At 42.2% G+C, this 15,786-nt stretch overlaps 1 protein-coding gene across 1 annotated transcript in view; it reads left to right on the plus strand.

Annotated features, from left to right (window-relative positions):
- The first annotated feature begins 752 nt into the window (after positions 1-752).
- Positions 753-15,786, plus strand: part of pou6f2 (POU class 6 homeobox 2) — a 75,325-nt gene continuing 60,291 nt past the window's right edge. Inside the window, exons 1-2 of the mRNA XM_061666552.1 lie at positions 753-791; positions 2,272-2,472. Coding sequence (XP_061522536.1) covers positions 2,289-2,472 — 184 coding nt within the window. The 5' untranslated portion in view covers positions 753-791; positions 2,272-2,288. The remainder of the gene's footprint in view (positions 792-2,271; positions 2,473-15,786) is intronic.

Below are 15,786 nucleotides of genomic sequence, written 5' to 3' on the forward strand. Positions count from 1 at the left end.
GGAACAGATTAATGGCATTTCTATTAATTTCAATGGGCAAGGATGTTTTGCGATAGGACTGTTCTGAGGTATGCATGTGGTCACGGAACGAATAAGATTTGTTTCTCAAGGCACCCCTGTATTTAAAATACAACAGTATTGTATTGTGATATCGTGGTAATATTGTCCAGCGAGTTACTCTGCAGTTCCGAAGGCGATATTTGGTTATTAGGCGAGGCATGAGGAGTTTATTTCGGGGGCCACTTGGCCTTTTTTTCCTTCCTTCCTTTCTTTCTTTCTTTCTTTCTCGCTTGCTTTGTGCGCTTGCACACACTGGTCACCTGCCCTTTGCTCAGACATATTTAGGTTGATTCCTAAATAAGGAAGCCGAGCGTGGCCCCGCTTCTCCTCGTCTGCGTCTCGGAGCCCGAGGTGGGGTGAACACTGTCTGAGGAGCTCTCCGGTGGTCAGACACAAGGCGGAAGAGACAGATGGAGTGAGGCTGGGCAGCGTACGATGGAGGGAGGGAGGGAGGGAGGGAGGGAGAAAGATGAGGGAGGGAAGGAAGGAGGAGGCAACATCCCCGCCGCTCGTCTTTGGGAAGCCACCTCAACGTGAAAGCCGCGCTGGCCATTCACACGCTCCCCGTTTCACCAGGCCGTTTCCGGGTTCAGTAGCGAGCAGGTTGTAGCGGGTCGCTATGCTGCTGAGGGGGCGTGTTTGATTCCCCCCCCCCCTCATATTTGACAGATTTGTCAACTCTGGAAAAGCTTCATTTTCATAATTACTGATTTCTGTGGAGCTTCATTTAGGTAAGGTATGACTTTATTGGATGTTCTCTGTGTTTTATTGTTAGATTTGAAAAGAAGTCACATATCTCATCGATGCTGCTCACGGTAGAGGATGGATTCCATCATCATATAGCAATACTGTTCCAATATGTGCCGTTGCATGAGCGCTTTGACCAGATTTTGATCTTCTCCATCCACTAGTGACAGTAAAACTGGAGAAGATTCATTACTTTGTTCTAATAAACCTAGCATTCCTTTTTTTCAGTTACATTCAGATTGCCATGTATCATTGATGACTTTCTCACGATATATGAATTAGCGTTGGCTATCTAATATATGGCGGTAATAACGTCTCATTAGTTAGTTACCGTCAAAATTGAAGTCAATCGTCGTGACTTTGCTTTCACAAATCAAGCTTTCCCATTTTCAGTTATATTAATATTGCCTTGTATCGTAGATGATTGTATTGTATTGATCATCGCTGTATTGCAAGGCTACCATTGGCAAAATTTGCCGATATCGTATCGTCAAAAAAGTAAAGTACCGTACAGAAAGGAGTGAATTGTTGTTACTTTTTTTGAATAAACCAAGTGTTTCTGCAAGTGTTCCTGTTTTCAGTTATATTGAAATCAGCACGTATCGCTGGCGATCGACCCCATATATCGGTTATCGCGATACTATCGTTGGCAAAACGTGCAGATAATGTCAAAGCAGATCAGTTTTTAATTTGTTTTAATGAACCCAGTTTTTCCTTTTTCAGTTGCATTGATGTCATCATGTTTCTCGGTGATTTTCCCACTATTTATCGATATTGTTGGCAAAATAATAACATGATAATAACACTGTATCGTGCATTATGTTTGCATTCCCAACACCCAGCAACACGATGAAGAATGGTGCCGATGGTTGTTACTTTGTCTTAATAAACCAATGGTTTCTGCACTTTTTGGGATGTTTTTCTTCCAATTTATCGCTGTGTTGTATATTAACTATACTGTTATTGTTGGCAAAGTATGGCTATATTGTGTTGTCAGTTACTCGCCTATAGTTGTTACGTGATGGATTCCACTCTGTTTTTGTAGTATAAGCTTTAACTGGCTTGACTTGACGTCTTTGGCACGGAATCGGGTTTGTTTTCATTTTCGGCGAAGGAAACGGATGCCATCGCTGGTGTGTATCTGCCCTCAAAGGTGGATTTGCTGAATGTAGTTATCAGCACATTGTTGGCTAAAATGAAGCATGTGTCAGGTTGTAACGCGACTTCGCAGCATCACTTTGGAGGGAGGGATGGAGAGAGAGAGAGAGAGAGAGAGAGAGAGAGAGAGAGAGGACAGAACAGAAAGGGGCAATGTGGGTAGGGAGATAGTGAGTGAGAGGTGGCCAAGGAGAGCGCCCGAGCACATTCTAACCACGGCTGCATTTTTTCCTTTTTTTTTTTTCCCCTCCTCCTCCTCTTCCTCTTCTCTCCGCCTCTTCCGCATCCCACCCGGACTCCCTCCAGCTCCTCCCGGGGATCCGATGCTAACGGGGCAGCTGAGCAAGCCGCTGCTCTCCTTCATGCGCGGCGACATGAGCGCGGTGGAACTCGGCGGCCGGGCCGACGACAGGGCGGCCGGCAGCCCCGACGGCGAGCTGGACGACGAGACGCCGATCCTGCCGGCCGAGGGCCCCGACCGAGGGGGCACCCCCGGCAAGTTGTACGGTGAGTGGGGCTTCGCGGCTGCGTCTTCCTCCTCTCTCACCCGCTCTGCCCCGGCGGAGGTAGCAAGTGTTGTGCTGCAAACTTTCAAGTGCTTGCAACTCGTTCACATTTGGCTCTTTCAATGCTTTCGCACTTTTTGTTTTTAGCAAGCAATACAATTGCCTTTGCTTTTGAAAGGCTCTTTGCAGATGCTGAGGCTCGAGTAAAGTGTATGTCAATCGTCAATACTAAACTAAAATGACACTTACTGTACTTTGTCTGGCCTGAAAGCTCCACTTGTATTTACAGTGTCGCCTATAAAGTGTGAAAAAAGGCATTTTTTCAACCTTTTGCAACAACGGCAAAATGCAGAAATGAATTCACGATTCCTATAATTAAAATCTCTACATTCAAATTCAATGAGAACATGAAATAAGTTGAATGTATTTTTCTTGACACGATTTACCATATTCAACATGATTATATGAACAGTAATTATTGTAACTTGTGGTTTGCTCTTTGATAAGTGCTTTTTTTATTATTATCCTGCTGCATTACATCATTCATACGGCATTGTTTTGTGAATGATTATTATTATTGTAACAAGGTGTATAATCTTGTTTTTATGAGTATAATGATTGAACTCTGTTTGATTTGTGTGATTTAGGGTATAGGGTGTATATATATATATATATATATATAGGGAGCAACTTTAGTCTCTAATCATTTATGCCATTTTGTATTCTACTTTTCAAAATGCACCGCATGTCAAATCATTTGCAAAATGTGAAATTTGACACGGGTTGTGTCAGCAGAAGAATTTGCCAGAGCGTTGAACCAAAATATTGGTTGTAAACTTGGTCAGCTTTTGTTGTTTCTTCTTTATTTCGACAATAAGTGGCAATTTGATGCTTGAGCTGGTCTCAGGACTGTTGCAGTGTGGATGAATTTACATCAAATTGCCTGATTATTGAATAACTCCTTCATCCCCGATTAGTGATTTTTCTCTGGAATTCTGTTTATTGTGACAAATGACGGCACATTTTGTCGTCACAGGAGATGTTGCTGCTGGCCAACATGTTGCTGCTGGCCAGAGTCGTTCGAGTGTGAATTTTGGGGTTTGTCGGTGGTGATGGTGGTTTTGCTTCTTTTTTTTTTTTTTTTTTTTTGCCCAGTGGCACAGCTCTTGGCTGTGGACCGTCTTTCCTTTCTCTTCTGACCTGTGAGCCGGAAAGACAGGGATGGATGAGCACATATGGAGCAGTAATATTTATATTTTTCAGGCAAGATCAATGGCAGACATACTGCTTTGTTGAAATTTTCCCCAGTTGATTTGGTCTTAATGTTTGGCATTTAAAAAAAAATACATTAATAGCAAATTGGCTGTGATGTTGTTGGAGCTGTTCTTTCTTTGTCATGGACATTGTGTCTATAAATAAACATTATTAGTGTAGATTGCAATACTTTGTGGAGGATCCGATTTGTGACTGACAATCTAACAGAAATGTACTGCACTCAACACCAGCAGATGTTCATGTAGTTACAAGAAAATTGATAATCACACATGAGACTATTTGTACTGTCTCTTTGCAGATAGGAAAAAGGCAGCACTACACTACGACATTCCAAGTGGAACCAATCACAATTTTTTTCCATAGGAAATAATGTAAAGTTACCTACATTTTTCCACAGTCAGCGTTCCTAACTCCCGTACAAGTTTGAGAAGTTAACCACTATTAAATAAAACCTTTGACAGACACCTAATGAAGAGGGAATGGCAACGTTTTCACATCCCAATTTATCGGGATGGCTGTCATTAATAAATGGATTGGCAATAGGAAGGTGTTTGCCGACCAACTACGTTGACCACCGTCATCGCAATTTCACAAACACCTCATTTGGGAGGGAATAGGCAAATGTTTGCAGAGCAATCCATCGGTATTGCTGTTTTCAAATAAGCCCACTTACATTAAGCATCTGTTTGGTTTTGGAGCGTTTGATTCGGAGGTTCCACTGTAGTTTCTTACAGTTTCGAAAGTAGGAGCTACTGTGCAGCAATAAACGCGTCAGATCACACATCTCAAATAACTCCATTCTCCAAAAATGGCTGACAGGCTCCACTGAAAAGGACATACTTTTCACAAAAAACCCAAAATTGCCATACTTTCAAGGTTAAACGGTTGGAATTATGGACCAAAAATAATGACTATACTTTTCAAGTAAGTATAAAATATGTTAGATTCCCTCTAATTCCACACCTTACAAAAATGGCCGTCATGGAGCGCTGAAAAGGCCGTATTTAACCACCAAAAATCATTTTGCCCTCATTTCAAGGTATGTAGGGTTTATGAGTTGGAGCTCTGGCCAATTATCTTCATTTAAAAATATTAACTACACTTTTGAAGCTTACTAAAACCTTCAGCATGTCAGCTTTCCAATAATGACACACTCCACAAACATGGCCGACTTGCCACGCTGAAAACCACATATTTTGTCACTTAAACGCCACATGATGTCCTATTTCAAAGCAGTTTGGGCTTCAGGAGTTGAGTTAAGGCTCATGAACAACATTTTTCAACTAACTAAAAATGCCAGATTGCCACTAAATCCACACTCCACGAAAATGGCCGTCATGTTGCACGGAAAAGGCAGTATTTTGCCCAAAAAAACACTGCATTTGTCCAAAATTTAGGATTTATGAGTTGGAGTGCTGGCCTGTTATCTTCACTTCACATCTTCTATTAACTACCCTTTTGAATAAATAATTGCCAATGGCCAATGTCATTTTCCCACTCATGAGACATGCCACAAAATCAGAATCATCTTAATTTGCCAAGTATGTCCAAAAAACACACCAGGAATTTGTCTCCGGTAGTTGGAGCCGCTCGAGTACGACGACAGACACTCAATTGACAGAGAACACTTTGGAGACAGAAAGACATTGACAAAAAACAGTCAGCTGGGGTTCAGCAGTTGGTATTATGGCCCAAAATGACTGCTACATTTTTCAATTTAAAAAACAAACAAACAAACAAAAAACGCGTTTGCCATTATTGTAAGGAGATATCTTGTTAAAATAAGATATTATTCAGCGTTAAAGGTATCGGATGATAACGTCTCCAATTACTGCACTCACTTGACAAACATGCCGCAGTGAATATGACACGTTTTCCCTCCCAAAAACATACATTTTCTAATCATTTAGAAGCGGTCATAGTTAAGGGGTTGATATGATGGCCTAAAAGTATTTAAAAAAATAAACAAATCAAATTCTCAATAGTTATAGACAAATGGCCGTCATGTTGCACTGAAAACACGACAAACACTGCATTTCACCCTCATTTGAACTCTTTAGGTTTATGAATTTGAGTTCTGGCCTGGTGTGTTAATTCAGAAATATTAACGACATTTTTGTGCTAGCTTAAACCTAGCGTATGTCAGTTTTACCCCATTTGAAAAGTAGGACTCTTTCTGAAATGAGCCAATGTTCGGCAATAAAAGTGCGGGAATATTCCAAAGTTTCCTGATCGTCGCCGACATTGTTCCAAATAGTTGATTCCGTCCTAAATTTGCCTCGCTCTGACTTTGTTTTAGGCGCCTGCGATTGAGGTTCCCGTCAGTATAACAAGTAGACGTCAGTGTTTGCCCAAAAACAAATTGTCTATCTTATGAACCCGCCCCATCACGTCGCCCAAAGTGTGCGCTCCACCTCCTCCTAAAAGCTGCCCTGTGCAAATAGTCTTCCACTTGAGCTAACAGGCGCTACGAAGCAGCGCAAACATGACGGCGCCTTGTATTTTATTCCCGAGCAGAAGTGCTGGACATTAGGTGTGGAAAGCTGTTGCTAGTAAGAGGGCAGACATTTGTTGTGTTTTTGTGTTTGTGTGATGTGTGGTGCAGTCTCCACTCTGTCTCCACCCCTCCAGTCAAATCTCCCTCTTTCAGACATCAGCCGACAAGATAATAAGACACTCAGAGCACAATTCCACATTATATTCCGCAAGCGGAGGCTCATCTCTTGTCAGTTTGCATTTAGTCTGCCGAGGACGTGACGCTTCTATCATCACGCTGTCAAACGGGAGCCGGCCCGGGAACGACAGCGCCGCTCATTTCGCACACTTACTGTCGGCGCCAAATAGGCCGCACTTATTCGGATTCCTCCAAAATGGTGAGGCGCTTTCGCAAAAGGTCGCCCAGAAAGACCACCGACTGCTTTTGATTTGAATTATTGGGTATGGGGGCTCATACAGATCAAAACACATGTTACTGGTAATATCAAACTGAGCTTTTTAGGCTTCATTTACAGACCAATTGTTCACTGTTTTCTAAGTGTTCAGTGTTTTGACATGGGTAACATCGGTGCATTGTCAAACGTGCCTAGAATAGAGTTGACGTGTTAAGACGGTATCTACAAAACGGCCAAACCGCAATTTAGTTGAAACATACGCAGCTGACCTGGTATAAAACGACATAATACACAATGGTCATTTTGCTCGAGTACATATACAAATTTGTTTAGCTACACTCCCCAAGATGCTCGAAAATATACAGGATCAGTTTTTGTAGTAACCACTCACGCCACAAATATGGCCGCCATATCGATAACCACGGCGCCAAAACAAAAGCCATTTTAAAGCAGTTAGGGATCAGGGCTTTGAAGTTATGCCATATTGTTTTCACACGAATTCTAAACTTTTGCTGTCATTTCAAAGCTACTGTTTGTGTTGCAGCACATTTTCTTTCATCGAAAGCCTCACCAAAACCTTTCAAGTAACTAAAAAAAAAAAGAAATCTGATTCCCAAAACACCAGATTTGTTCCAAATAAATACAGGATACTTTGCTATAATTTTAAAGCAGTTAGCCTTACAGCATATTCTTTTCATAAAATTAGGAACTACACTTTTCAAGAGACAAAAAAAAAAAAAAAAAAAAAAAAAGTCAGTATCCTTCTATAAACATATTCCACAAATTTGGCCGACGTGCCAAACTGAGAAGTTCACATTTTGCCATGGAAAGGTTATATTTTGTTTGAGTTCATTGGTTGGAGTTTAAAATTCTTTAAATCAACAAGATAAATGACACTGTTCACGTGACTAAACGCATTTCAATTTCAATTTCCCACTAATTGCACACGCCACAAACATGGACGACATGCAAATTTCATCATATTTTTTTAAAAAGTTGGGGTTCAGGCATATTAATGACATCTTTCAGGTAACTGAAAAAATGTCAGTTTTGTACTAATAATCACTTTTTGCCGCAGAAAATCGCTACATTTCTTCGTATTTGAAAGCATTTGGTATTCAAGGGTTGGAGTTCAGGCACATGAATTAGATTTTCAAGTAACTTAACAAAAATGGCAGTTTCTTTCTAATTACATAAAGTACATTGTTTGTCACAAAAAAGACGACATTTCTTCATATTCTACAGAAATTGACATTTCGTTGTCTGAGTTCATGACAAACACTACATATTTTACAGCAGTTGGCGTTCAGGCACTAACTACAGTTTTTAAGCAATTAAAAACAAAACAAAAAAAGTCAGTTTTGTGCAAAAACCTATAAAACAAATCGAATTTGGAACCAACCTTGTGGTCTCCTTGCAGAATACAAACATAGCAACACACGCACACAGCTGCAGGCAGGAGTTGTTATTATTTTTGTGTAATCAGCTTAGTGGGCAGGATGCACGGTAGGCAAAGAGCCTCATAATGTTAAGTAATAAAGTGGCACAAAGCAGTGCTGAATGGGTAAATAAAAGTGGGTAAAGGAAGGAGGGGCGCCAGTCTCTTCCCGGGAAATGGATCTCATTACGGGGATTTCAGCGAGTCTGTGCATGTAAAGCAGGTGTAATGCGCTCTCCAATGCGGAATACGCTCGCTAACGTAGCCACCCTGGAAGGAGGACGAGCACCGGATGTTGTTCCTTGAGCGAAGGTCGTCCCGCTTCATGTCGACTTTGCGCTCAAACTTGTCGTTTGTGCCTTGTCAGGAAAGTCGGAAACAAATTGAATTTCAATGTTAATTCAAAATACACTTTCTTTCCGCGAGCAGAAAGCAGTCGCGCCCTAATCCAATACCAGCGAGCCTTTAATGTGCCGCTAACAAAGAGGAGCTGTCGGTGGCAGCGAGACGCAATCCAAGCGGCAAGGGTCACATTTTATTTTTTTTTTATTTTGAGAGGCGGGGGGAGAAATGACACGTCTGGTATTTGACTCGTGCGGCATGAACCAGAGACGCATCCCAGCGGCCCGTGTCCTTCACCAGCCTTTTATTATTTATAACGCTCGCTCTTTGAGCAATGACCAGTACTAATGCGTAACCTTCTGTCCCTGCCGGCTGATTCGCTTCCTTTGAAACCAAAGATTGAGGCGGGAGAAGTGGGCGGATGGTGGATGAGGCGGGGTGCAAATAGTGGGTGGGTGGGTGGGTGGGTTTGCCTGCGCGTGTGTGTGAGGGGAGGGGATCTAGGGAAGTTATTATGTTTTCCCTCTTTTATAGCTGAGGATGTGGAATAACACTGTGATGCTGCTTTTCTCCAGAATAGAGTTATGGGCTTCAAAGCAATACTATTTCCTCACACACACAAATACACTCCTACACACACACACACACACACACACACACACATATTAGATTCCCCCACCAGAATAATGTGCTGGGAAGATTGGCAAAATATGCTTCTTCTTTTTTTTTTTTTTACCAGAATCTGAAAGCAGTCACGTTTGTCAATAGTTCAAACCACGCTGCGCTTAGACATAGGAAGATAATAAACTATGCTTAAAATAAAGGTTTGAAAACAACAACAAATGTACTGTACTGGATTAAAAACAACACTAACATTATGCACAGTTTGAACATTGAGTATAGTGATTGTTTTGCGCACCGCTAGAGGGAGGCTGCGTACCACTTTTGTTACTAGTACCACACTTTGAGAATCGCCGACTTATATAGCTATCTTAGCACTTATATTACAGTTAAGGATGTCAAAGTGTTCATTTAAAACATTGCCTGTACAGTTTAAACGTGTTATGACGGTGACAGTCTTGACTTGACATCAATGGTGAGGAGTCTTTTAATATTGTTCCATGAAATCACATTCCAAATTTGTCCTCACAGGGCCAGAGTGTTGCCCCTCGATGATGTCAACATTCTTCCGTCCTCTGATTGGTTGCTCAGAGCAAAACTGTTCGACGAGCCAAACGTGTCTCTAGCGATCTGCACACATGAATACATTTGATAATCAGCATCTCTAGTGAGAACGATGCATTTTATTTCTTTTTTTAAAAAAGTTGTTTTTGTCATGTTATTAGGTAAAAATTGATTGGTAAACTTGCCCAGATGATTTATGTGAGTGACACAGTTGTGTGCTGTTATATTGCATTTTTTGTCTAGTACTGTCTATAATTGCAACATGACAGTGGTTGTATTAAGAGGGGGCCCAGGTACCAAATGCAAGGCCCACGACCACCTTTACATGATGTGTAATAGAAAAACTATTTGACTTTGGAGGTTCCACCGTCCCAGATTACGCTGTGGAGCAGTTTGTATCACCTGACATTATCGTACCGCGCCGCAGTGATCCATTGCCATTATAGCCCCGCGACAGAAGGATGGACGGAGGAGGAGGGAGGGAGGGAGGGAGGGGAGGGGAGCGTTCACTGGAGAAGGAGGGCGGGCTTTGAGGGACAAGGGCTTGAAAGTGGGACATAGGCAGCATTAGGGCTGGATCGCCTGGAGGGGGCCCAGGCTGATGTGTCAGCCATGACATGTGGGTGTCTAGCCCACCACACACACACACACACACACACCAGACACACACACTCACTTGACAGCGGACTATCCCTCACACCCCGCTGGCTACTTCTAAATGTCCTGCTGGAAGGACAAAGAAGCCCCCAAAATGTGCTGTTTTATGGCCACGACACAAAATAGAGCTCATTCCCAGTGATGGAATATAAGGCACTCACTGAGCCACTTCAGTCGGGACGGTGCTTACTACTTGGTCTGCTTTTGTTATTTGCAATTGAAGCTATAAAAGATTACATCACTGTATTTTTGGGGGATTTTTTAGAAAAAGTCTTTTTACTGTGAAGACCCTCTCATATACTGCCTATACAACCATCTCTAGTTAAAAGGCAGTACAGTTCACATCACAATAACAATGAGTTAGTTTAATACCTTTCTCAATATTACAGGCAAATTTTGTATAAATTAAAAATTATTATTATTTTTTTACTTCTATTGAGTATTTTTCCACTTCAAATTGTGTGAAAAAATGTGGGGTGTGAAAAAATGTGGGGCATTTTTTAGGGGCTAGAATAAAAAATTGGCACTAATCCAAAAATAAATATAAAATACCCAAAAATTAAACCTATAATAAAATACATAATACAATTGTGTAATAATTTCAAAATATTTAACTGAAAACAGAGCCATTATAATGATCCCAAATAGAGAACCCCTGATTTTATTTGAGTTTTTTTTCAAATGAATATTTTATGTATTTGATAACCAGTGTGAAAAACTTAATGTCAATAATAAATATTATTATTATCATAAAATACATAAATTGCTGTTTTTCCTCTTTGAATGAGCTATTTTGTAGGATTCTTTTTTTGTCGCATTGTTAGAATATTATTATTGTTATTTTTTTTAGGGGCTACAATTGCAATTAGGCACAAATCCAGAAAATAATTAATAAACGTATATGATAAATATGAACATGTATATAATACAGTAATTAAAAAAACACTTCAAAATAGAATAAATGGAAAAATATTCCCAATATACAGCCCCAAATGTTTAGTTTTGTTATAACTTTTTAAAATACCATTGTTCTTTAGCTGTTATTCTAGTAGCGTAACATGCAAGTAGTGTGAAAAATAATTTGAGAGAAATTTAAATAAAATAAAAAATACAATCTAAAAAATGTAGGGGGGAGGCTGAGAATTCTATACAGACAATATACAGTCCTGGGCTATCTCGGCCATCTTTTTAGCTTAAGGGCTGTGCGAGGCTTTGGGCAGCAGAATCCTATTTACAGCAAATAGCATTTAAGTAATGCGGGGAGGAGGAGCGATGACGGAGCAGGCATCTCCTAAAAGGCTTACGGCGCTCTAAAGCCGCTCTCCATCTCGCCGCTGATGGCTATAAAAGGATGAAGCATCATTTGGATTGTTATTTGCCTCATTCAACCCTGAGCTAATCAGGTTGACATTGCTTGGGGAATGAGGAGGACGCTCCGTAACAGATGCGCTCGTGTACAAAGTGTCCCGAGTGATCCCCCCCCCCCCCCCCACAATAACCCTGTGTTGATGCGACACATACCCCGCCCCACGCCCCTCCGCCTCCTCTTCCTCCACTCGCCATCACACCATCTCTCCTTCTTGACCTTTGAGATGGGCTCTGGTGCCTCTTGTTCCTGTGCCTGCTTGCATCTCCACTCCAGCGTCAAGGGGGAGGACAGGTAAGAGCGTCGGGCCGGAGCACTCTCACGCCCGAGAGCCTTTTGCCCAAAGCCGGCGAGCGAGAGCGTTAAGTGTTCCCCCCCCCCCCGCTCCGAGCACCGTTTACATGCAGATGCCGGCTCTGTCCGTCATCGACAGGCGGCTTTTCCTCTCGTAAGGTACTATTGTCTGTTGTTTACGTTTGAACAAGACAGCGATTACCCCATCGTATCAGTCCCACCTCTGCCCTTGTCCTGTAAGGGTACATTTACACGACACCACCTAATTTGTGTCAGAACATGATATATGCATGCCAGGCCAGGTGTTTATGATGTCTTTTTTTTTTGAAGGAGCAAACCTTTTAACCCTGTAGCCCAGGGGTGTCAAACTCATTTTTGTTGCGCGCCACATTGTAGTTATGGGTTCCCCCAGAGGGCCGTTATGACTGTGAACCCATATGATGATCACCTCATAATATTACATATACACACAAAAAGATGGATGACTAGTTTTGAAATCAGAGGCCCGTAAAAAGTAAATTCAACTATTATTCAGTTTACTTTGAAAGTGAGAATGTACCGGAAAGATTCTCGCGATATCAAACTGTGATTGGAAGTGAAGACAATTTGCAGAATTGGTGTTTTAGCAAGAAATATCAAGTCGACACACATGATTTGTGTTTGAAGGCCACGTAAAATGATTTGGCAGGCCAGAGCTGGGCCTTGAGTTTGACACCTGTGCTGTAACCCTGACATCTAACGCTGAACCCCTAAAGAACCCAAACATAACATGAACACTTAACCTGAAAGCCTCACCCGCATTTCCAAATATTTATATTTTCAGGGGCAACAACGCCGTTGTCAAGAAACGTTTTTAGTTCAAGTAGCCCCTAAATCGTACGTTCTCCACTTGCGTCTTCACAAATTATCTCAGAGAAAACATGTCACCCAGGCGTAAAATCCTCTCACATCCACGTCTCCATTTCTAAATGTCTCCATTAATGTCACCCTTTTGCCAGCGTAATTAATCAGTTGGTTCGCCCTCTCTCCTGACGCAGTCGCGCGACGAGTAACGCTCCAACGCCGGAGCCCCGTGGAGATGGCCGTGGCCTCTTGTCGCTTCTCGCCCCCGCCACAGCTCTGAATTAAGGTAATGACAGCTCCTCCGCCAGCACCAGGGCTAGCTGTAATGCGGCTAATGGCGTTACACGACGCTCCCCCGGTGAATCTCCGTCCCCGGAAACACTATTGGCTTCTCCCAGCCGGGCCTCTAAACAGTATTATCCCCGTCGGAGGTCCGGCGGGAGCCGTCTGGCTAAGAGCACCTGCAGTTATTGGCAGCGTGTGTTATTGTTGAGGGCTTTGGTGGGAGCTCAGTCGCATTCTACATGGAGTTAAGTAAATAGTTATTACCCACACGCTGTGTAAAGTCCTTGATTTATACCTTTTCATGTTTGTAAACAATAGGCGCCAGGGTATTGACTATCACTGACTTGAACTGAAAACAATATCGAAATGCGTTGGTGTTTGCGTCGCCAGAAACAGTATACCGCAAAAGGTTCAGGATTTCCTCCATTCGCTTAATAAAAATAGAAATGAATCTATCAGAACTAAATTGAGCAAATGTAGTAAATTGCTTCAGAGATGATTGCAAAACTGCCTAGTGGTGAAGTAGCCTCTTTAAAAAGGACGGACTGAGAACCGAACGTCCATCCTTGGGTTTTTCGAAGACATTTTCTCACAGGTACGTATAAAATGTTTGTAAAATAAAAATGCATCTCTCTTTGCAGCAATTTACCTCACGTAAGGTCTTCGTTCCGACTGGCGCATCGCACATTTGGACTACGCCGGTAGACAAGAAGGCTAAAATCATCATTGAAGCCATTTACCCTGTTTTCTCAAGATCTCTGCCCTGGTCAAATAAAATGTAAGGTTTTGTTTACTCGTGGTGGCATCGGTTTTTTGCCACCTGGAAGTACGTGCGACATTGAAAAATCTATAGGCACCACGCCGCACTACTGTCATTTGTGTTAAACATTGACTTTATTCCACTGTGCTTTATCGTGAATTCTGTGCCTTCCCGTGTCCTTTGACGCCGCATCCATTTTTTCAAGTGCTGTCGACCCAAATCGATGACCAAACAATCTAGGGCATTTGGCTGCAGTATTGATGGAATGTTTATCCTTTATGCATCAACAGAGCACACAACGCCGAGCAACACAAAATGCCCGCAATCAACAGCAAAGGACGCATTTGATCACGTTAATAGATTGCTTTTCTGTTTATTTATCCACCTGTCACCGACACTGCACGTAGACCAGGGGGGGAGAGATTGGTCATAGATTACTGTTTGTTGGCTTGCTTGTTTGTACAATATCGTGAAAACCATGTGACTTATTTTTGACGAGTACTGATTTTTTGACGGACTTCGGAGCAAACTTAGTGGACGTGTGGCACAAATGCAAAGATCAGGACCCACCGAGCCGACCCAAATTCTACCGTTAGTGGAAACCGGGAACCGCTTACTATCGTTGACAGACCATGTGACCAAACTTTGCGGATGGTTCAGATTTACGGAGCTAAACTGATATACGATAACTTTATTGCCTCCACCAAGCACAATGCATGAGACAGGATGATCGTTTGATAATAACGTTTTAGAAAAATCGGTTTTTGATGATGAGGATTTACCTAACCGAACTAAACTGTTGGCGGAAACCTGGCCAATTTTATTACCTCCACCAAGCCCAAAACCCGAGACAGGAGTTCGCGTATAGATGATTGTTCGTTAGTAAGATTTTTTAGCAAGTGTGTGATCGATTATTAACGGACTACCGATTTTTGAAGGACTACGTGACCAAACTCTGAAGATGTGACTGATCCGAACTGAGCAAAACTGAACTGTTGGCGGAAAGTACTATAATTACCTCCACCAAGCACAACGCACAAGGCAGTAGGTTGCGTATAGCTGACCATTTGTAAGATTTTGTCAAAACTGTGACCGATTATTGACCGACTTTTGATTATTGAGGCACTTTGTGACTGCAATTTGCGGATGGGTGGCGCAGGTGCAAAGATTAGGATTTACTGATGCGAACCATACTAAACTGTACCATTGGCGGAGGCGTGGGTGTGAAAGAACCAGTTTTTGTACCTGCAGGTGGCAGAGAGATGGACAGATTTCGTAAAAACCACGTGACCGATTATTACGGCGACCGATTTTTGGCAGACTGTGTGACCTCACTTTGCGGATGCGTGGTGACAAACCTATTACATTTTGATGGAAATTGAGGAATTTTTACCAAATGTAACAGTGCACCCCGGAATCGAAATAGCACAGTCCAATATTGACGGCTGAGAGTAATATCCGAAGCAAACATGACACTCCTAAAACGTTTCAGTTCATCCTTGAGTGCTGTTCAAATTTTTCTGGTTTTCTGGTTTTATTTTCACAAAACCGAGGAGCGGTGGTGCTCAATGAAATATTTGCGTCAGATCTCACAGGAAAAATGCATGCTTGCCTCCGGTTGTCCCGCGTTTTCATTTTCTAATCATTCCTACTGCGGTAATGCCGTTTATTTGAGCATTTAGGCGTGAATTTATTTGGCGTAGTTTGTGTTTCTGCCAAAGGTAAAAATGATTGACAAGTTGTTAAAGGCAAACATATGCGCTCAGCCGGGCACTTTGAAAGGGGCCATTATAAAAATGGGGCTCGGTGGCTCGGCATGAATAGCCCGCGAATCGTTACCGGGCCTCTCTCTCGCTCGCTCTCTCTCTCTCCCTCGCTCTCCCTCTCTCTCTCTCTCTGGTACATTTGACAACTTACACAATGCATTTCCACTAAAATAGCTTAAGTGTTACGGCTTCTTTTATGGGCAGAAATTGATT

This window comes from Phycodurus eques, chromosome 21 (genome assembly GCF_024500275.1).
Source record: "Phycodurus eques isolate BA_2022a chromosome 21, UOR_Pequ_1.1, whole genome shotgun sequence".
Taxonomy (NCBI): Eukaryota; Metazoa; Chordata; class Actinopteri; order Syngnathiformes; family Syngnathidae; genus Phycodurus; species Phycodurus eques.